The 23,617-nt window shown below is 40.8% G+C and overlaps 1 protein-coding gene across 4 annotated transcripts; it reads left to right on the forward strand.

The window, feature by feature from the left end:
• The first annotated feature begins 25 nt into the window (after positions 1–25).
• DNAJB4 (DnaJ heat shock protein family (Hsp40) member B4) lies at positions 26–17,039 on the forward strand. Of its 4 annotated transcripts, XM_083510708.1 has the most exons (5): positions 189–333; positions 977–1,069; positions 8,714–8,990; positions 11,503–12,077; positions 14,667–17,039. In XM_083510708.1, exons 3-5 carry the CDS (start codon positions 8,780–8,782, stop codon positions 14,898–14,900), a joined length of 1,020 nt encoding a protein of 339 aa, XP_083366834.1. In that variant the 5' UTR covers positions 189–333; positions 977–1,069; positions 8,714–8,779; the 3' UTR covers positions 14,901–17,039. The 4 variants fall into 4 exon arrangements, with proteins under 4 accessions (XP_083366836.1, XP_083366833.1, XP_083366834.1 ...); XM_083510710.1 differs by lacking the exon at positions 977–1,069 and having other exon boundaries at positions 26–545; XM_083510707.1 differs by lacking the exon at positions 977–1,069 and having other exon boundaries at positions 91–333.
• Positions 17,040–23,617: the final 6,578 nt, after the last annotated feature.

Raw genomic sequence — 23,617 nt, forward strand, 5'->3', positions numbered from 1 at the left:
GATGGGACGAATTACAGGCCGAGATTTGCAAATGTGGAAAGGGGAGGGGTTGCGTACTCCCTTAGAGGGCGTGAGAGGCTCGCGCGATTTCTTCGGTGCGAGCTGCCGTGGTGACGTTTTAAGCGGGCTGGGCGGCATTACATCTCGCGATAGGTTATCCCCAAAAGCCCTCCCTCTCGCGCTCTTTTTTTAAACCCCCCCCTGGGCGTTTTGACGTTTCTCCAGAGCCGACGTGTTCGGACAATAGCGGAGGGGAGGAGGCGGCTCTGAGGGAGTTGTCGTCGCGTCTCTCGAGGAGCGCCGTCGTCGCGGCCTTAGCCTCTGGGCCTGCGAGTGAGTCTGTCAGGGCGGGTGGAGTGAGCGCGACGAGGGCCTGCCTCTCTCAGGGGGCAAGGCGTGTAAAGTAACGGGCTCGGGCCGCCGTTCGCGGTCGCCTTATATATAGCGACAAACCCAAGCAAAATTGGTGGGCCTGCGAAGCGCAGCTAAAGTTTTGATAAACGTTGTTAAAACGAAAGAGAAGCGCACGCCCCTGAAACAAGCATGTAAGGTCCCAGAGAAAACCATGAATGCTGATTTCGTATCTGCCCATAACGTTTATATTAAAGCTTTTCCACCCCCTGTTCCCAAAAAACAAACACGTGTTTTTTTTCCTCCAGGCGGTGATGTCTTAAATTTGGATGTGGCGGGGAGGGGAGGAGCAAATGTCTCGTGGGTTTCTGGTACTGATGCATAGGCCTCAGAAACACTCCAGGGACTAGATGCTGTCTGTAAGTAATAACATGCCCTAAGGAGCTTGCATCCGATTCCCACCCCCAAATTCTGGGAACAGTAGCCTGTGGGTGCTAGAAACCGTAGCTCTGCAAGAGGGTGAACTGCAGTTCCCAGGATTCTTAAGAGGTGGGGATGTGCTTTTAAGTATATGGTGTGTATTTTCCATGCACCATCTAATCTAATCCTTTCTAATGCATTACAGTTATAGCATCTTGGACATTTTGGATCAGACAAACTCCTTGGGCTGTATCCAACTGGAATCCATACTCCCCCCCCCCTTTGTGCTGGACTGAGGGTGGGCGACACATGTTTTGGGCGTGGTTTCTGCCTGCACAGTGATGCTGTGAAACTCCACGTTCAGCCTTTCAAATGTACAGGTGGATTGAAGTGCCACTGGCAGAATCTCAGCAGCGCCGAGCCCACACAAGCTGACCCTATCGCTGCCACATAACAGCAAGCCCAATTTTGGCTTGAGCAGCTCCAGGCCAGTGCAGCAATCTGCCTGACTCGCTACCCTGGCTACCAAGTGTGTAGCAGGGCTGCAGGTACAACAGGGTTCCTGCTGCTCTGTAAAGTCCCACACTTACCTTTGTTCCACATTTCTTACCACACTTACTTTTGTTCCACATTTCTAGGCACAGGTCCAGGCTTTCTAGGTCTTTTTTTCTTTTTGCTCCAGTGCTTACTCCAAAACTCCCTGCTCTTTGCTGCTAAATCAGATCAAACAGCAATCTGCAGAAAACCCATATTGCCATTTACTCCAATTTGGCAATAAAGATCAGGTTTTCCTGGGGAAAGTGGCAGGTGGACCTGTGCCTAGAAAGTATGGAGCAAAAGGTAAGTGTGGATGAGCTCATACTTGGAAGTAAATATGGTGAATTCAGTAAAGTCTGTTGATTACAAGGGCTCTATTCTGAGTATGACTTAATTGGAGACAGTCCTTTATCTTAATCTGTGATCTTAAACTTGCATGTCTAGTTTAGTGTAGTGTTTTTAGACTGTTCTGTAGAATCTTGAGGTTGATTGGAAACTTAATGATTCCTCAGTAAGTTCAGTAATTGTGTACAACCTTTGCTGAAACACAGCTTGTCTGCTGTTGTTGCAATGTATGACTGCAGGGAAGTGTGACACTGGTTCATAGATGACAACTGTGGGTCCCAAAGATACTGCTATGTGGAAAGTGCTTCTTCAGGATAGAAAAGTTTGAAAACCAAAATCCCATTGGCGTCAAAAACTTTCCACTTTCCAAAAAAGTATATATAGGATTGGGTTATATTATGTGTTAAGCAGGGAGAAATATATCCCAAAGTGCAGGGTCCATAGAAGAAGCGGTAACTTGCATGTTAGATTTATATTTTTTGTAAGACATACAGTTACACTGTTTTCCTTTCTGTCTGAAAGATTTACGTAGGGTTCACTAGGCAAGATTTAGCGAGTTAAGGGACTTAGTGTTGACACTTTAGCCTTGATATACGGTAAGTTGCACAATTCTCTCTTAATTCCTTGAACATAGTGATTGGTGGAAACAATGATATGGGGGTATTGTGCAGCTTTTTTGCCTTCAAGCAGAGGAGACAGGCTCAATGCGACAGACATCCTCAAAATAATTCGTAATGTGTTTTTTTCTGGAATCCACTGCTCATCATAACATCTATTTTGAAGCTGTGAGCTTGCGGCGGGGGGCAAGAAATAGGAATGATCATGGTTTCATTATCAGGAGTACGCCACAAATTGAAATTTGTAAGATAGTCATTGACCTAGGTTCAAATTGCTGCTTGATATGAAAATAACATTGACCCTGGGCCAACCACTACCTCAGCTGTATACCTACAACACATGATTAAGACTAAAGAGCAAGTGGCAAAGAAACTACACTGGACAAAGGGCGAGTTTAATGTAACAAAAACAACTACAGTACTTATTTTCCATAATGTTTCTAAACTGAAAACCTTGGGATGGTAAGATTTCTAGTATCTGTAAAGATTAATATTTGTTTAGTGACCTCTAGTGGGCATAGTCAGATGGTGCTCATATAAAACATCCAAAGAGTTTAAAACACAGTTTTTCAAAATGTACTAATAAAATAGCTTGCAAGCGTTTATCCACAATAAGAAGTTGGTTACATTTCATGCAATTTTCCCTGAAGCATAAACATGCTGGCAGTAACTGATGAGAGTTGTAATTCAGCAACATCTAGAGTTCCATACGTTCTTGATCCTGCTTTACAGCTTAATTTAGAGGAGCAGCAGCACTAGATTGCGCACTAACTCATGAACTGTATGTAATCACATGAAGTTCATTATTTCGTGAAAGTGTTCTTGCTCCCCAACAAAGGGGACTAGACTCTTGGAGTGGAGAGCTGCTTGGCTTTTCCCCTGCTATAACAACATCACCCATGCTAGGCCTTTGTTTAATATTCCTGCATTCCATATTCCTGCATTCTTCGGGGGGAAGAATGAGAAGAAAAGCCTTTTGGAAAGAGCAACCATTGAATTATTTATAGTCGGATCTAGACAGGATTTTGTGGTAGCTGAACGGATGTTTCTGAGGCGAATCATCGGCAGTGCTTAAATCATTCTCTATTTTTGTAAATAGATTTAGCCAAGGTAAAATCTTGAGGGAAGCAATATAGTTGTACAATTTGTAAATCTTTTTGAGGATTTGCAGTCAGGTGTGGTACAACTTGCAGTACCTTGGGCAAAGGGCTTCTTGCTGACTGCATCTAAATGGCTCATTTAATAAGCTGCTGTCAAGTAGAATGGGGGTAGGCAACACCCCTCACTACTTGTTTGCAAGGGAAAGCACATTCTTGAGTTATGAATACAAATACTGAATATGGTAGTTCTGGGTTGTTATTTGTAACATGCCATATTATTTGTAACAGGTTCGAAGAAGGGCCTCTTGTGAGATATGGAGTAGCAACCACCTTTAGTTGTTTCTGATCTGAATAGACAAATTATGCTCAGAGCTATGCAGCTTTCTCTTTCTGTAGAGCTCCTAATGTGTGACATCATCTGGGAATTTTAGTTCAAAACATTTGTCGCTTCTGTCACCCAATTACCTGCCATGGATCTTCCTGCTGGTTAGGTTTAAGGAATCAAATCCAGTCTTTTCTTACTGGATTTCACAGCGCAAGAGAATTGGACTTCTAAGTCTTCTGTAAACTTTAACTTTAGCACTGTGAGTCATACTCCAATGTGTGGGTGGAGAAAAGCCCTTGAGAGTAAGTCTCTGGCATGGATACTTGGAAACACACTCCACCCCCCTGAAATACATTGCATGTCTACAGCTGAAATTTGTGCTGTTCCTTTTTTGGTAAAGTTTTGATAGGAATAATTTTCTTATGCTCTACTTGGGATTAAATAGTGGGATAGACACTAAGTCATGTTTTAAAGTACGCCTAGAAAGTAAACGAGAAGAGCTCTAATTATTCACTGGTATATTTTTGAGGATGTTTACCTTTTTCTCAACCCCATTACCCATGACATATTTTAATTGCTGGACATGCATTGGCTGAATTTTGATGAAATGCTAAACTGGTTCAGTACTTTTAGTATGGCTATAAGGTGGAGTCTTGCAGCTTTCATTCCAGATTAAAGCACAGTTTAGTGTCGCCGCCCCTTAGATACTGGTTAATCTTAACTATGATTAGTTGAAACAAATCAGCTTCATAAACTACTATATGAAGCTGGCTTGTTTCAACAAACCATAATTAGGATAACTATGGTTTGCCTGTGTTCAGATGACATGGGTAGCTGGAGGAAAAGTGTGGGAGCCTGAAGGCTGATGAGGCTTGTTCTCATAATATTAAAGTAGTTTCAAAATGTTGGTTGGCTTCTTTAAAATACCTGGCAAAAGATAGGCCAGGAAGAGGAAACTTTCTTAGGAGAAGTATTTTACAGTATGTCAAACAGGAACCTGGAGAAAATGAGAGAAAATTCTTTGCTTTCAGAACAGAACCCTTGCACTCTGATCATGGATTCCATGCAGTTGTTGTGTCATGTTAATTTTCAGCTGCTTAGTGTTCAATATCCTTTGTGTGACATTGAACTGAGTGTCTGAGTAAAATTCTCCACTGATGTACAGTACACAAATAGCATGAGCAACAGCAGAACAGACACTTTTTCTATAAGCTTCAGTGCTCTTCTGTCTTTACTCTCTATTAAGCCCATCACAAAAGTTGGTTTCTATGTTGGTCTTGCCAGAAACAAAGCCAGTGAAAGAATCTAACTAGAGCTTTTACTTGGCAACTGAAAGACAAGGAGAGGATGTTTACACAAAATATTCCCCGCTCAGTTCCAGAACATGATATCCTGAGTTCCTTTCTCACAAAAATAAACTGAGCAGATCAGGATCAGAGGAAACTTCACGTATTGCTGTGTGTAAGGATTGTGGTCAGGTAGGTCCTGTTTTCCTTTACGAGAGTTATTTACCTTTTAAGTTAGGTGGACAGAACATAGCCCCTGAAACAGCTGTCCAATATGTATCCGTTTCTGCCATAACCTTAAAATTGCCAGACTGTATGTAGGATGAACAACAGCCACCATTTGTGCTGTGGAAGCTGCTCATTCCAACTCCTTCCTGTTCTGGTCGTGCAGAGAAGTGTATAGGAAGAAGACTGTACTAGGATATGTTGAAGGCAGAAGAATGGGGCAGGATGATAGAACAGAGGGAAGCACCCATTAACTTTTATTTACATAGGATGGCAAAGTAAGATAATAAGTTTTTTTGTAAAATAAGTTCTTGTTGCCTCTCTCTCTGCATACAAAAGCTATTCCTACCAATTCTTTACAGCAAGTAACAGTATGCTATATGATGCCTCACTATATACACCTCACCTTGCTTCCAGTAAAACCACCAGCCTTGGTTTTAAAGGCTAGATGTCCATCTAGACCAGGGACGTCCAACTCCCAATAGACTGCAATTTTTTTTTGGGGGGGGGAGATCACTGAGGGGCCAAATATCTACCAGGACCTACCAGGAACACCCTGTGATCTACCAGTAGATTGTGATCTACCTGTTGGATATGCCTGATCTAGACCAATAGATAACTCAAATTCCATGTTGGGGGGGGGGAAGGCTTTACAAATAGAAATTTGTTTTTTTTAAATTTAGATTGACCTGTTATTTACTTTGATTGGTCACACTACTTGATCTGTTTCGGTTAATAGAATAGATCACATCATTTTGAAGCCATGTTGTAGAAAATAGAATAAGCTCTTCCCTAGGTCTTACCTTCCTATTTACAGGAATATGTTATTCAAACAAGCTATAAATACACTTTCTGAAGAAAAGACCAGCTGTATTTTCATCTCATTTTATGGTTATATAACGTGTCAGAAACATCAGCACAAATACCACCTCGCATGTAAAAAAAGAACTATACACATTACTAATTTTAACTGCAAAAATGTTTTTGATGAATATGTCTGTTTTCTATTGGTAAACTGGTTTGACATAGGGACTTGAATCTATAAAAGAAAAAGAAAGCAAAAATGTCATTTAATAAGTCACACACAGTTTCATGCCAACCCCCTTTCCCACATATGCTTGACTTACAGTGGCATCACTGCTTTTTGTTTTGCTTCACTCACATCTCTGTGGACTAAGTCAAGTAGAATTGTGAAATGGCTCATGAAATATTTTAGAGTTGGTAGGAAGATAAGTACTGACCAACACGTAATGAGAATTGCTCTCTGTTTATTTCCATGAAGAACCTTCTGGTGTAGTGAGAAGCGATACTAGTGAAAGAAGAGGAATGTGTTATTTGGATTGCTTGTGTGTCCAAATTAACTACTAGAGTATGCTGTGTTCCAGAGCAAGGCAAAGGTTTCTGTGCGCACATCTGTGCCCTTTCCATTCATATCTGACACACAGAGGACACAAGTGTCATTGTTGGCATGCCTGCTTTATTTTTGGTAAAAGGTTTCTAGGCCATCTTTCAGACAAAAGTTTCAAGGTAGCTAACCAAAAAATCAGTTGGCTTTAGTAGGATGATGTGGAGTAGGCAATCTACGAGGTATGAGAACTAAACAATTCAGAGGAAAACTATATTGAGTTGCTCCTGAAGGCTATAGAAAATGCTGCAACACAAGTGTAATTTTGCTGGTGGTAGCCTATTCTACTTCCTCCCAATGTCTCTTGGCAGGCTTTCTCCCATCCTCATTCTTCCCCACCCGCCTCAAACATCCATCCATTCCCTTATCTAGACAGCTGTATATGAGAAACTTCATATAATTTCAGCTGTTGCACTTCAGTAGAATTTATCGGGAATGGAATGCTGACTGTCTGTTGGGGTGTGTGGAAGAAAACTGGGAGGGAAGAGAAATGCAATGGGGAGTGCTGAACAGGATCACTCTACACTGCATCTCTTTGTTGCATACCTTACATGCATTTCTTCAAATTATAAGAAAGCTGCAAGGGGGATGGGCAAAGGGAGGGATAAATTCCCCCAAGGACACCCCCCAGGCCCTTTGTAATCAGGACTGAATGAGCAAACCGTCTCTTGGCATGGAGCAGCTGTTGAGGGCAGGTTCCAAACTCTCTCTTGGAATTCCGAACATAGGTAGAAAGAAATTCTAGTTTTGATGTCAATAGCAGTTCTATTATGAGAAATTTAAAGGCAAAAAGATAATGCCTTCATGGATGTTCCAAGGCTCTCCTACCCCGAGACTTGGAAAATGATTGATTGTACTGTGCTATTCACCATGTCTGAGAATACAGGCTGGTTTTAAAGGTATCAGAATCCACCGCTTACTGGAATAAGCAAACAAACATAAACTAGAATGCTTGAATTTCACTCCAGTGTGAAATCAATGTAACAAACGGATGATTTTAACTGCTTGGGTTAGGCAGTCAAAAAAGCCTGGATAGAGAATATGTGGTTGGGTTCTCCCTTAACAGGCATGCGAACTGGCTCTGGGAAAAAGAAGAGTGAAACTATAATACATAATTTAAGTCATGGTCTTTTGTAAGTCATACTTAATGCGATCTAAGGTTAACTGAAAAGCAACTATTAGCCCCTATTTACTTTTATATTTTCCCTGAAACAATTGAAATTGGCTCTTGTTGCTTCTGCTGTTTCAGCTACCTGATTGTACTGTCCACCTATATATTGGTGCCACCTGCAACTAAAATGACTGCAAAAAACTGACAGGTTGCTTTTTGTACCCTACTCTATGCTAGGCTTTTTTTTCAACATTTGACATTCCATGAGGAAAGCAAATTCACGCAAAGGCTTAATCTATTTTGTATCTGTCACTCGTGCCTAGAGGGTAGCATGGAAAGTGACTGGTGCTGCGAGGCAATCAATCATTCAGTTGTGTTGCTGCTAGAGAAGCACTTGCATTTTGCTTTTATAGGCTGAATGTGAAGAAATCAAAACCAATGTACTGGGAGCAGGAGACATGGCCTGTGTTTTATAAGATCTTTACTTTCCCATAATTTTTCTTGTTAATTGCATGCCATCTCTATCCTGTTAACCGATTCCTCTCAACTAAGAAATCAGGGTGGTGGTGTTGTTGTTTTTATCTAACAGTTTCATTTTTCACACTTGTTACTTTATCACATTGTACAAAATTTGACCAGTGTCTGAAATACACGTCCATGTACAAAAGGAAAGTGGGGGTTAAGGTTTTTCCTCCCCTATCAGCAATTCATTCAGATTCAGAGGGAGAAGGACATTGAACAGTTAACTGCAGAAAGGGAACACTGCAGAGTTTTGGCTGTAGTTAGCTTGGGAAGTGACGTCTTACAGCATTTGCTGTTCTAGAAAGAGCACAGACACGTAGTATAATTGGGAGGGCTCTGGGTGGCAGTGTCTCTATCACTGTGTATATTTATCTGTATGAAACGTCCAAGAAGGGGAGAATGTAATAAGCAGTCTGCCCGCTGCTTACTAAAACTGCTGCTCTTGTGACTTCTGTTAACGCTTTTCCAGCAACATCGCAAGCTGAGAAACTGGACGCTGTTATATAGAAGGAAATAAACTTTGTGAAGGTTCAGTATGGGAAAGGATTATTATTCCGTTCTTGGGATCGAAAAGGGAGCATCTGATGAAGACATAAAGAAAGCTTACAGAAAACAAGCCCTTAAATGGCATCCAGATAAGAACAAATCTCCCCATGCAGAAGAAAAATTCAAAGAGATTGCAGAAGCTTATGAGGTGCTGAGTGATCCCCAAAAAAGAGAAATTTATGATCAGTATGGAGAAGAAGGTAAAAGAATTTTATGTACAGTAGTTTTAGCTTAAAATAGAAAGCTTTTTTTTTAAATGTCAGATGCAGTGAGGCAGTTTTTAAGAAGCAGGTTTGAGCAATTAGATGTAGTAACATAGTTTGAGGATTCAAGACTTGCTTGAGAGTCTAATACTTCTATGGAATGTTCTAATTTAGGTTATTTTCTAGGTGAATCTATTTGATTCATCTGTCAAACATGTTAGTAGATACTGTTTAATTTATGTTACAAAAACTTTGCAATAGTGTGCTGAGTTTGTCTCACTCTTCCAAGGTAGCATAAAATGTACGGGTATAGTTTTATTAAAATAGGCTTTTTATTAAAAATGGCCCTTCTCAGCCAGGGTCCAGGTGTCCAGACTCCAGCCAATATTGGCATCTTGCCTGGAAAGGAAAGAATTTGTCTGATGTCATGAAATACTAGGACAAGTTTTCAGCTTAATTGTAAACAGTGCTAAAGTGCCAAGGGAATGAGGCCCAGAAGCAGTGTGTTTAGCTTAAAACTATTATGTTAAAATAATTTAGTTTACATGGATTCTTAGAACTTTTGGAACTGGGTTGCTACCTTTATGGTTCAAAATCTTGTTCAAATGCTGACCTAAGCTGGCTTCATTACAATAACATACTCCCTCAATGAAACAAGACTTTTCACTTTATGATGGTCTATTGAAAACATGTGAACACTTAATTGATGACCTCTTGATGATGATTGCTCTGAGAAGTTTGAATTCATCACAAATCTACACCTTTCTATAAATGCTGGTTCTACTTGAAGTTTTAATACTACAGCTCCAGGATCACTGTTTCTCTTGTAGTCATTAGACTTCTGTGAGGCCTTGAAACAAATGGGTTCCTTATTCTTAGTCAAGGATCAGCATTCTTTAGGCATTCACATGTTCTTTAGTCCCCTTTTCATTCCTACCTCCTTTTCCTAATTATACCAGTGTGTGTGTGTGTCTGCTTCTTTCCCAGGCAATATCAGCATGGATTTTCTACTCGTCCTGTGAGAAATTAAAATGAAAGGAATAGAAGCAGCTGTCACCAAACATAAAATCATGCCTAATATTTCTGTGTAACACATTAGATATTTAATAAGCTTATAAAGCTTTAAATCTTGGTGAATGCAGCAGCTTTACTGGTGCCCAGGACATGGGCAGACTGTGGGTCCAGAGCCCCTTTTTATAGCCATGGGACCCGGTGTCCTTTCAGCAAAACCTATCCATTATCTATTCTAGGAAGTGTCATTCCGCTAAGCACATGGTATGGTTTGTCAGCCCGCTTGGCATTAATACTACATCTGTATATGATCATCATGCTCATCATAGCTAAGAGACTAGGTTTAGCCTGAAAAGCATTTTAGCAACCTATTTTTATTTACTGAATATTTTCTCAGCTTGGAGAAAAGACTTGATTTTTGTTTTCATGGTTCTTAGTCAACGCAAATAAGATTTTTGAAAGTAGAGTTATAAAACCTTTCTAGAGATTTGTATTCTTGCATTTCTGAATCCCATCCTAATGTGAATTTGATTAAAATCCATGACAGCATAATTTCTCTGCTAACTTTGGGTACTACATCCCCAACTTGCAAACATTCATGTTCTTTTCTATTCTCTCTCTCTCTCTCTCTCTCTCTCTCTCTCTCTCTCTCTCACACACACACACACACACACACACACACACTACCAAGCAGCAGATGACATTTAGAACCAAAGACTATAGAGTTATGGCCCACAGCCTTCTCATGCAGAGTCTGCTTAGGTGTTTTGAAGATAGACTAGAAAGCTAAGAAACTGTTTAAATTTAGGATGGCTGCGTAGGTGTAATTAATCACAGAGTGTAGGTGGGTGCCATAACGTTGGAAGAAATGGCAGGCTTGAAATAGCTGAGGTAACTGTCAGCATGAGTGTGAAAGCATAACTTCATAAGATCTCTTTATAAATATCACTTTGCATAGCTTGCAGTACTTTAGCATTTTATAATTTCTTGGGCTGTAGTCTATTCAAAACTTAGAAGTAGGTCCAAATAAACTCAGCTGGGCTTCCAAATAAATGCATGTAAGATTGGGCTGTGTTATATTTGATGTGTGGCCCAATCCAATGGTTCCTTCCTCGAAGCAGGCCCTACTGAAAACTCTAAAGGAAGTCCCATCATTAAGTGTATACAGTACATGATTATAGTTGGATATTGTGTGCATTTCTAAACCAGTATAATAATAATAATTTTATTATTTGTACCCCACCTATCCAACTGGGTTGCCCCAGCTACTCTGGGCAGCTTCCAACATGTATAAAAACATAAGAAAACATTACACATTAAAAGGCTTGCCTATACAGGGCTGCCTTTCAATATCTTATAAGGGTTATATAGTTACTCATCTCCTTGACAACTGATGGGAGGGTATTCCACAGGGTGGGTGCCACTACAGAGAAGGCCCTCTGCCTGGTTCCCTGTATTTAAGGTTGGCATTGTTAAACTTATTTGTACCCTTTTGTAGGACTGAAAGGAGGAGCTGGAGGGCCAGATGGGCAAGGTGGTACTTTCCGGTACTCCTTTCATGGAGACCCACATGCCACATTTGCAGCATTTTTTGGTGGTGCGAATCCTTTTGAGATCTTCTTTGGAAGAAGGATGCCTGGTGGCAGAGACACTGAAGAAATGGAAGTGGATGGAGATCCATTTGGTTCCTTCACTTCTTTCAATATGAATGGATTCCCAAGGGAAAGAAACACTGTTGGTAGCCAACCCCGTCGTAAGCAAGATCCCCCTATTGTTCATGAACTCAAGGTATCACTGGAAGAGATTTACCATGGATGCACAAAAAGAATGAGAATTTCCCGAAAACGGCTCAACCCAGATGGTAGAAGTGTCAGAACGGAGGATAAAATCCTCACTATTGATATCAAGAGAGGATGGAAAGAGGGCACCAAAATTACATTCCCCAAAGAAGGCGATGAAACACCTAGCACCATACCAGCTGATATTGTGTTTGTTATTAAAGATAAAATACATCCTCACTTCAAGAGGGATGGTTCAAATATTGTCTATCCTGTCAAGATCACCTTACGAGAGGTAAGTACCTTGTTATGCTTTGGAATGGTATTGTTAAAACTTCATGCCATCTGTGCTTCAAACTTGTTCACATTGTTTTACAGTCAAAGCTGAGTTGAACATGTTAATAGCCCATAGATCAGGCTTCCTAAAACTCGGCCCGCCAGATATTTTTGGCTTACAACTCCCATGATCCCTAGCTAGTAGGACCAGTGGTCAGGGATGATGGGAATTACAGTCTCATAACATCTGGAGGGCCGAGTTTGAGGAAGCCTGCCATAGATGATGTTGTTTGATAAATATGTAGACACCCAGATAATGGGCGTGATTCACCTAACGAGTCCTGTCAGCGCAAGCCCTGCAGAAGAACTTCCACTGGCACAATGGGGCTTTCCCCTCTCCTCACCCCAGTGTCCCCTCCAACCAGCATGCCCCAAAATCAACTCCGGGGGAGTGTTGGGAGAACTCCCAGAGCAGCACCCAGGGAGGAGGAGAGGGGGATAGTTCCATCTGGCAAGCTGCAGTTGCTTGCATTAATGGCACTTCCACCATGGTGTAACACTGGATTCCACCCACTGTGTTGAATAGTTCAGCACTGTTTGGAAGAAGGATGACTGCTATGCTTTGACTTTAGCATGTCATAACAGAGTGTGGGATAAAATATCCAAAGCTAACACTGTACTTCATAATTCTGGTTGCTGCTTGTGCCATCTCTTGCTTTCCCCTCATTACCATTTTCTATTCTATTCTGGGTTGAATCCAATGCTAGTCCAACTTGGAGTAGACCCACTGAAGTTAATGGATCTGGCTAACTCAGGTTCATTTACTTCAATGGATCTACTCTGAGTAGGACTAGTATTGGGCACAACTCTCTGCCTGCAACAAAAGTTAGTCATGTATTCAGTTGAGCCTACTTTTTACTGGCTGGGATGTTTTCTGATTCTATTCAGTGGCTCTTTGCAGTATGAGGATGTGGCATCGATCTGCAGCATGATAGAAAATGTGTTGGTCTAAAAGGTTATTGGAACACAAATGCAAAACAGACTCATGAGCAAAACTCCCACCAGAATGCCTCTGGGGGGTGGGGGAAGCACCCACCTACACTCTAATAAAGTTGCAGATTTTTAAAACAGAGAAATCAGTGCTGTGTGGACAACAAGATCTGCTTTGCTTCTAATTTTGTAGCAATTGAGTAGATGGATACAAAATGGTGCAGTTATGCAAACCAACACTTGGCCAATGTAAGCAACAGTAAACTTAGCTGAGATGGCACAGGTTTAATTTTAAACCAATGCCTTAATATAAATGGGTGTTAAATTGTTGTATATGTACATTATGTTGCAGTTAGAACTAAACAAGCAAAATGAAATAGAACAAACTAAACTAAATAGCACTATGAGCTATGCCTTATAATATTACAGATACTGTGTAAATACCTCTCTATTGTGAATCTAAGCAACTAATATTTTGCTAATTTTATTTTGAATACAGCTTAGGCCAGGCTTTTTTTGTTTTGTTTCAAGTACAATTAGTTAGAGAGTCTGGCATTCCTAATAGGTTGGCTGACAGTGGTTTACTAGGATTCTTACATAAACACTGAATTCCGTGCATGTATGACTCCTTCATTTTTGTCCATGGGTTGCAAAACGAGTGCAGTGCACTTATGCTTTGCATGAATAGATCAGGGATAGGCAACATGATGCCCTCTGTATTTGGAACTAAAACTCCCACCCACCCCATCCACCGTAACCACTGATAACGAATGAAGCAAGTTGTAGACAGCATTATCTGAAGGGTACCATGTTACCTACATCTGGCTTCAATGGTTCCTACCTCAAGGAGAAGATGGATGGTGTGCAGTAGTGACCAGTGGGGCTGCATTGCTAACCTGACTTGCCAATGCCATGAAGTCACTGCTGGTTAGCAAGAGGAGGAGTGGCAAAGCAGCAGGGAGTTTGGTATGGGTGCAGCCAATCTAATGCCTTTGCACTACACAGAGGTCCCCATTGCCTTGCCCCTCTCCCTCTTGGTATTGGGCAGCAATGCATGACATTGGGAAACTAGGTCAGCAAAGCAGCTCCACCGGCCACTGCCCTGCCAACTGGTAGTGCTTATATGCACAATAAGCTCCATGTAAAGCAGGGATGGAGAGCCTGTAACCCTCCAGATGTTGTTGGATGCCAACTCCCATAAACCTGAGCCAGCAATGTCATTGGTCATATGGGAGTGGTCACAGGTTAGCCACTTCTGCTCTACGTAGTGGGAACTGTTCAGCTATGTTTGCTTATTGTTTTACATTTACAAAACCATTTATAGTTATGAAATGCATACCTAGGATTGTGCTGTAAGAATTTGGGCTACACAGGAATTATTTGTATAAGATTCAATCGCTGCTTCTGAAAATTACACCCTAGGCTTTACTTGAAAATACGTTTACTTATAGTGTTTCTGGCATTACCAATACACCCAACATAGAGTAACAGTATAGGATGTATAATACTGTAACTGTATTTCTAAGTTATATTTCATAGATACTTATCTTTCTTTAAGTGCTTTACAAAAAAAAATGTCCTGCTGCTTCTGATTTGGCTTTTTAAACTTATTTTTTAGGCCTTGTGTGGCACCTCAATCAATGTACCAACAATAGAAGGTCGAACCATACCTATGACAGTAAATGAAGTTGTAAAACCTGGAATGAGAAGAAGAATTATAGGATATGGCTTGCCATTTCCCAAAAATCCCGACCAACGAGGTGACTTGATTATAGAATTTGAAGTAACCTTTCCAGACAGTATAGCTCCAGCATCAAAAGAAGTACTCAGGAGAAATCTTCCTGTTTCATAAAACAACGTACTTTTTTGAACTTGTTCCAAAAGGACACTGAAAATTGAAGAGTTGAGGTTTATGCTGTAAAAGTGCAATCTATAACTGTGGAACTTAACTTTTTTGTGTGTGGATTGGGGAGAGAGTTATGCAGTGCTGCATGAGAATAGGAGGCAAAAGTACAAAACACTTGCAATCAAGTATGAAGCTAAAACCATTTGCTGTGTATTGGATTTTCCTTTTCAAAAAGTTTTATCCAGTATTTGCTTATAAGTAAGATGTATTTTTGTGTGTGTGAGGGGGGCACTTCTGTGCATATCTCATATGCACAGAATCATGAAGTGCTTGTGTTTTAAGGCACTTTATTTCAGATATTTCTTTATCATCTATGTGAGATTATTATATTGCAGGATCAGAAATCGGAATTCGTAGTATGACCCTATGTAACGTTTGCAATATTTATGTTGTGTATATGCCAATTCGCTATGTTTACATTGCACACAGCAGAAGGCAGGAAATCTCACTTGAAATGTTCATGAGCCTGAAGGGTAAGTTTTTTTTCTGCATTGTTTTTGGATTCCTTTCCTCAGTATTCTACAGATGCTTGCCTAACAGAAAATTATATGTGCCATTCCACAGTCATACATATATGTACCATGTCATGAACATGCTCCAAACCAGAACACACAGTGGGTAACTCAGTAGTTGCCAAATATTCAGGGTCTAACCCCTACCCTACATTTACGCAGCCTCCACTCCTATCCAGCCCAGGCCAAGAGACTCCCAGACTTCACCTGACGTTCCTAAGATTCCAAGGGAACAAGGGTCAAAGCAATACCCTCTGCTGTCTGACCTTATTCTAAAAACACAGTACCTGGTAGGGAACTAAGCAGTCAAGTATTGGATTTAGTACCAAGGCATTACCTAAATAAGGCTCGCGCAGACACACACACACACAATTCCGAAAGAAGGTATATTTACTGTATTTGATAAAAGGAAACATTAGTGAGAACAAGTATATTTGGGCAATTATGTCAGATCAAACAAACTGTGCTAAACCAGCCAGTTCTGTACATATCAATAAAATCATTGGCTTCGCAGGGACAAAAGCATACAACACAGAGCAAGGTAATCCAAATATGATCCAAAGGTGGGATGTTCCCTGCCACAAGTAAGGGCCTGCTTTCTTCTAAAAGGCGCAGCAACCTAGGTAAATCTTGTTAACCTGTAAAAAGGCCTCAAGACCCCCCAACATTCTGGCACTTTAGGCTACATGCTTTCCCACCAAACCCAGCTCAAGCAACCATTCCAGTCAACAAGCTCACAGCTGATTTACCAGATTTCCATATGGAAAAAATGTGACAGCAGTTGCTTTAATGTCCATTAAAACATATGCCCAAATTGTGGAACCTGCCTGCTGAGATAGCGAGTCTATATAGAAGGGTTATCTGAACAAATGTCAAGAGAATGGGCCTATTTCAAGCACACTAACTTCACAGTCTTTCACAGTTTAAGCCCCTTGAAACTTCTGTGGTCAGTAAATTAGTAGTACTCGGTCCCACTTAAGAAGTTGTAAGCTCGTTCTGAATTATCTAAACGAAGGGAAGAAAATGCCCTCAATTATAGTTTTCTAAAAGAAAAAGAATCTATAGGGCTGGTACCCTTGGATGGCAAAAATTAACAAGTAAACATCCTTTTAGCATTTGTCTCTAAACTTGCTGCAATATGTTAACATCTGAAAGTTATATTCTTTAAAGAAAATAAATGATTTTATGTATGTACAAATGTGCTAGGTAGCTGCACTGTTAACCAACAGGGTAATTAACAATTTTGTATGCTTTTATGTAGAAAATTAATTACGACACCCATTCTCTAAGCAGTAGCCATCTATAATGCAGAATAGTTATAATGGGGGGGGACCATTCTAGAAACTACCCATTTGAATGAATTGGCAACATTTAATAAGATTTTATACATGGGATATGAAGAAATATGTGCATTCTGAAAGTAGGAGGATCCAGAACTTGCACTCGTGACACTAGCACTCATGACACTAAAAGTGAGAAAGTAGAAAATGGCTGCTTCATCCTTATGCATTTACATATCATTTATGATCTGTATTGCATTTATATGTTTTTTAATTAAATATATTGTTTCTAACTTGTGTCTTCTATTTTTGTAATTTCAACTGAGTTGGGTGCGTGAGAGCAAATGCATGTAATTATTATTTATCTATGACTTTATTGAATTTATATCCTGCTCTTGCTTCCCAAGGTAGGAGACAACAAGGGATAAATAATCTTAAAAACAATTCCAATATAGATGCAGACTGGGAAGGAAATCAACTTAAATGACTTTTTGAAAAAGAAATGTGTTTCTTATGTGCCAAAACCCAACAAGGATGACATCTGGTTAATACTTAAAGGGATGGAATTCAGAAGGGTAGATGCCACAATGATAAAGGCCCAATTCCTATTGTGTGGAACAGATCTCCTGTTTGATGGTATCTGCAGGAGGCCCTCACCTGCTAAGCACAGTGACTGACTGTGTATACAAGGGGTGAGATGGCCTTTCAGGTACCCTAGTCCCGAGCTGTGTAGGGCTTTATACAGCAAAACCCAGCACCTTGTACTTAGACCAGAGCTTAATTGGCAGCTGCTACAATTCTTTCAACAGTGGAGTAACGTTTTAGCAGTACCTTGCCCCAACGTGCAGCCAATCTGCCACCTTTTGCAACAGCTGAACCTTCTGGGCTAACCTCAAGGGCAGCCCCACATCAAGCACATTGCAGTAATCATGCCAGGAGATTACCAGCACACAGACCATGGTGGTCAGGCTACTGCAGTCCAGGAACAGCAGGAGCTGTCTTACTAGCCAAAGCTGGTGAAAGGTACCCCTAGCCACAAGGCCACCTAGGTCTCTAAGCATCCAAGATGGATCCAGAAACACCCCCAGACTATGAACCTCCTTCAGGGGAAGTACAACCCCATCAAAAACAGGCAATCACCCAATTATCTAGACCCAGAAACCGTTTACTCACAGGACCTCCATTTTGCCAGGATTCAGGGTCAGTTGGTTGGTCTTCAGCCACCTCAGTAGAGTCCGGGCACTGGTCCAGGGCTCTCAGGTGGGTGTCACTGCCATTCTAAGAGAACAAGGTAAGCTCCGGCACCTCTTTTTATAGAAAAATAGCACTGCCTGTAGTACAACTGCCAGGGGCCTGGAAGAATAACCTAATGCTATTATCTCAAACCAGCTTTGAAAATGGGATCCGAACCACTGTAAAACAGTGCCTCTAATAGCCATCTCACAGAGTCAACTCAGAAAGATACCAAGGTCAATGGTGTCAAAAGCCGCTGAAAGATCAAGTAAGAATAGGCTTTTGATACATCGACTATGGTATCTTAAGCTAACGTTGAAAGATTATAGGCTTGTACTCCCCTGTTCTCTTCCTGATAAAGATGATCCATCAGGGAAGCCAAAGCTGATTGAGTCCCATAACCAGTCCTGCACCCAGACTGAAATGGGTCAAGACAATCTGTTACATCCAAAAGTACTTACAATTGGTGCACAACAACTCTCTGAATCATCTTTTCTAAGAAGAGGTTGGACAGCATGCAACTGGATGTGAGTTGTCAAAAACCAATGGCTATTTAAGAGTTTATTTAGTAACAAACTATAGCTGCAATATTAGGACTGCAATCTTATGTACTCTTGAAGAGTAAATATGCTTTTCAACATTTAGTAGCAACCCCCTCCCCTTTTTATATGTTAAAGTTTAACAATAAAATAGTTCAGAATCCAAGAGAAAAGTAGATATAAGTAATAGCACAATCTCTAGAACACATGAAGACTAGTATGCGTTAAAGGTTTAATCCTAGGTAAGATGATCCTTTAGATATGTGGAATGCTGGCCGTTTAGGGCTGTAAATGTCAAAAAGAATACCAATAGGCAGCTGAGCCAAGATTAGACTTACATGCTTTGTGTGGTCTGCTCCTGTCAGAATAGGCTGCAGCAGTAGCTTCCAAACAATCTTCAAGGGCAGCCCAATGCAGATCACATTACAGTATCCAAAATGAGATGTTACTAAAGAATGGCTAAAATTCTGATATGAGAGAACGGGATATAATTTGCTTGCCAGCTTAAAATGGCAAAAGGTGTACTCCTTGCCACAGCTGTCAACCGAGAAGCACCAAATCAGAGTTGAGAGTCACTCTATGAATAAGAAGTCGCTTTTTGAGTGGGAATTCAGCTTCTGGAAGAACAGGGAAATTCAGTCTCCCTGCATTGCTGCTCTCTGTCTTATCTGGATTCAGGGAATCTTGCTGTTTTTTATTTGATATAAATAGATGTCAATATATGCTGCTGTCTACACTTATGTAATACATCTCTTTGGTAAATGCACAATAATGTTAAATATAATGTTAAAAAGCAGAGAGGCTAAGATAGAACCATCTGGAATCAAACAGGAAGGAAGGAACAGAGTCACTGCAAATCGGTTTATCCACTGTTGGTTTTCGGAATTCAAACGCTCAGCAGAAATTGAACTTACTGAATCCCTGCTAGAGGAGCACACTTTTGCCCTGGATATAATCACAATGAGGCTATAAGTTTAGCAAAATAAAAAAAGCTATGTTTATTATAAGAAATGCATGATAGGAAAGATCCCAGTTCTATCTGACTTTGGTAGATATGCCTTGAGCCATGCTTGCTTTTGCAACTCAGCAGGAGAGATGCAGAAAATATTTCCTTGCTGAAGGTAAGGATAAAGAAGGAAGTAGGAAATTTGTTACATTTGGTTAAAAAGTGTGACACTTACTTTAACAACTTCATGGGGAGTTAATTTTTCTAGAAAAGAAGCACTGCTTAAGAGTATCATTTTAGCACCCAAGGGAAGGACAACACAGGTTAGGTCAGAAAGGACCGTCTAGGAAACTTGGAGGTTCCTATTTCTATGTCCTCTTTCCCACGCAGACACATTAGCCTCCAGCGCAAGCTGAGTTGTATCTCAAGACTTCCTACACTCCCAATTGTCTTAGCTGGTAAAAGTGTGTCAGATGCTTCTGAGTTTGTAAGTTAATTAAGAAGAGCAAGCAGGTTCGCATTCTCTTACAGGAAGAGGCACAGACAGTTCATTAGGGTAACTAATTGAAGAATATTTTACATTCTGACTGGTATGGATCTAGAAAACCTGATCCAAGAGTTTCTCGGAACTATGTAGGTCTCAGCATTCCAGGTGCAGGGATTGGCTGAGCTGAGAAAAAGTGAAGGCAGAGAAATATCTCTTTTCTTCCCAGTCATAATGACATAGCTGTCACCACTATTGCAGCCCCCACAGCTGCGTACGAAGGAGTTGGAGGGCTCACATGTGAGGTGCTGAAGGCAGAAATCTCAGAGAGAAATATGCATATATTTCTACAAGCTTTCTGCAGTGTTGCTCATAACTATTGTCCCCAATCTGAATCGAGGCTTGGATGTTTACTCATCACATAGACCAACAGCCGCTGGATGCTTTCCAAACTTTTCATGTTGGTGACACACTTTTTAAACATGCATTATTTTGTGATACAGTAATTCAGTTTTACTAAAAAACCGGAGGTTCAACTAACTCCTTTCCAGTCCCAGGAGGAGCGTGAGGAGCTTTCGCATGACATTGTAGCAGACACGCTAACATGTGGCGACACACATTTGGGAAAGCTCTGCTGTAGACTTTCCAGGCATAGATAGCCAAGAAACAAGATACCATTGTGTCTAATTATTCCCCATCACCTGCACATAGCAGCCAGTGTGTTGGATTAGGGGGCTGTGTTTGTAGGGAAATGTGTAACGTCATGACAGTGTCTCATGCATTTGTTTTATTGGATGTTAGCTAGGGAAATGCATGGGTCGGCAACACTCTTTATTTAGCTAGGTCTTTAATATTTACTTAGGTCTTTAAAGCTGCCAGCAGTGTAGTAGCTTCGACAGGGCTCAAGCAGGGGATGCTGTCTGTGAAAGTCTGAGGAACCTTCAGTACCCATCAGCTGTCTGTCAAGGGAATAATATTTGTTTCTTTTTGCTACCACAAAGAGTTTTTTCTGTCCATTACGTGGTGACAAAGCTGCGTTCCTTACTCAATTAGCCTGTAATTAAGCTTAGTACCAACTAACTGAAACAACTGCATATTCCTTCCTTCCCTCCCCTTTTTTTGTTTTCCCTCCATCAAACATTAGAATGTAAGCTCAGTGGGGCAGGGAGTGGGGCTCTTGCACTCTGTATAACACTATGCACAGTGATTGTTTCACGCAGATAAATCACTGTCTCTTATAACACACAATGAACTGTAAATCTGGGCCTGATTAGTTGTTTGCAGAGTTTATGTAAACATTAAAGTGGGAGAATGCAAAATACTGAAATTTGTAAAGTAGTTCTGTTGACCTCTAGTATCATTTATAGCAATGTCCTGAACATTCAGTGTAAATAATTTATATAAATGAAGTTTGGCAAGAATCATTGTCTCCATAATCTTATATACTTAATAGCATTTTCTATTGTGATCATCTTGATCAATATTTATTAGTCACCATGATGTGGTTTAAGAGTGTGTTTCCTTTTATTGCTTTTAAATGAAAACCTAGGAGAGAGCAGACCACAAGTCTAAAGTTCTTCCATTTCAAAATGTAGGTGGATGCTTTTTTTGAGCACTTCCCTTATTTTTTAAAATGACCTAATACATTTCCTTTAAATAGTTTTCCATTAAGAGAGATATTACAGTTAGTGTATATTATACATATTGTATATTATATGAAATCAAGTTACAACCTGGCTATTGCCTGGATTGATTTACCTGTTTCTCTGTTTACCTCAGCCATTAGGTGAGTTGCTGTGATTTGTTCCTATAATTTCACTACAGTACTGTCTGCCAACTTTCTAGTCCATTATTCCATTATTTTGCATACAATCCTTCAGGATGTTTGTGTATGAAGGATGGGTGCAAGGGAAAGTAGGTCTGAAGAGAAGGGAAAAATAACAAACCTGTAACAGAACTGTAAGACAATAAGCGGTCTGTGTGGTTAATTGTGAAACGGGTGCCAGAGGCAAGGAGTCTAAGTGATGGGAGTCAAGAAGATCTAGATGCAGAGTTTTGGGCTGAAAGCGGGAATATATTAGTACAACCTAATTGGCCACTACTGTGGTCCGCTCGTATGCAGAATTTGTTTGAAAAAACCCTACTGGTATCCGTAGATAGGATGTAAGCTTCATGCTCAACCCTATGCGTGTTTTACTTGGACGTTCCATGTGGAATGGTTGTGCAGTGGCAATTTTAGACTCTGGACTTAAATCACCTTATGATTCCTTGTGACACACATAATTTAATTGCAATTTAAGTGTTCATTTATTTCTAATTGTGGTTTTGACCTTCAACTGCAGATTGACATCCTATGCACTTTTAAAATGTGGCTCTTTTGGGTGGGGGCGGGGATGTGTTATTGGGTTGTTGTTTTTATTTTGATTATATATATTGTGGTTTTTATGTTGATCTTTTCTGTGAACTGCCCTGAGACCTCTGGGTATATGGCGGTATATAAATTCAATAAATACTACTGCTACTGCTACTGCTACTGCTACTACTACTACTACTACTACTACTACTAACAATCTGTGCTGATGGCACCCCTGAAGTGGCCTCTAGTCCACATAGCAATATGCAGCACCAATCCTTCTTGTCTTTAAACTACCAAGGACTCGTGTTGTTCTGTTTCATTTCATTGCTGAAATTTATTGATGAAGGACATCTTGTCTGCTGCCTATGCTGCCAAGCAGTAAACGTTTGCCCACGCTGGGAGAAAAATTCCTGCATTGCAAGGGGTCGGACTAGATGCTCATCATGGTCATAGGAGCCAAGTCCTAGGGGACCTCCCCAAATAAAATATTTGAGGCGGCTGGGTCCCCTCAAAGTTGACGGGCATTGCCATTCAAATGATGTGCAAGTGCCGTGTCATGTGATCAATTATGTGGGGTGGGGCTTACCTGGGTACCCCCCGAATATTTTATTCACGTTGGCAACCCTGCTCATGGTCCCTTCCAACTCTACGATTCAGGTTACCTGGGTGGGCACTGCCATCCGAAGCACAACTCCCATCATCCCTCGCTAGCAAGACCAGAGGTCAAGGATGATGGGAATTGTAGTCCAAAAAAACCTGGAGGCCCAAGGTTGGGGAACACTGGTCTAAACCACTGAGCCTAGGGCTTGCTGATCAGAAGGTCGGCAGTTGGAATCCCTGTGATGGGGTGAGTTCCCGAGCTCCTGTCAACCTAGCAGTACGAAAGCACGTCGAAGTGCAAGTAGATAAATGAGGAAAAGAGAGCAAAAAAATCATATAAATAAGATAAAATCTAATGGCAAAATCATACGTGGTGGGATTGCAAGATTATCAAAAAATTCTGGGAAATGATAGCAGATTAGTCATGCTGGCCACATGACCCAGAAAAACTGTCTGTAAACAAACGTTGGCTCCCTCGGCCAGTAAAGCGAGATGAGTGCTGCAACGCCAGAGTCGTTCGCAACTGGACTTAACTGTCAGGTGTCCTTTACTTTTACCTTTTTTTATAGGGACAGAACTATGTAAACTGTATAGAAACTTATTTGTGTATGCAGCTACAGCGGCAAGAATGTTACTTGCCCCAAAATGGAAAGAAGCAGAAGTCCCAGAAAAGGAAGAATGGATGCAAAAACATGGAATATGCAGAAATGGCG

The sequence above is a fragment of the Podarcis liolepis genome (assembly GCF_965112155.1).
Source record: "Podarcis liolepis genome assembly, chromosome: 6".
NCBI classification, from domain to species: Eukaryota; Metazoa; Chordata; class Lepidosauria; order Squamata; family Lacertidae; genus Podarcis; species Podarcis liolepis.

Excerpts from the sequence above, each read along its gene's own strand:
- DNAJB4 (XM_083510710.1), top strand. The coding sequence starts at position 8,780 with ATGGGAAAGGATTATTATTCCGTTCTTGGGATCGAAAAGGGAGCATCT. Across the intron at positions 8,991-11,502 it reads TGATCAGTATGGAGAAGAAG|GACTGAAAGGAGGAGCTGGA; the intron begins GTAAAAGAATTT and ends ACCCTTTTGTAG. Across the intron at positions 12,078-14,666 it reads TCAAGATCACCTTACGAGAG|GCCTTGTGTGGCACCTCAAT; the intron begins GTAAGTACCTTG and ends CTTATTTTTTAG.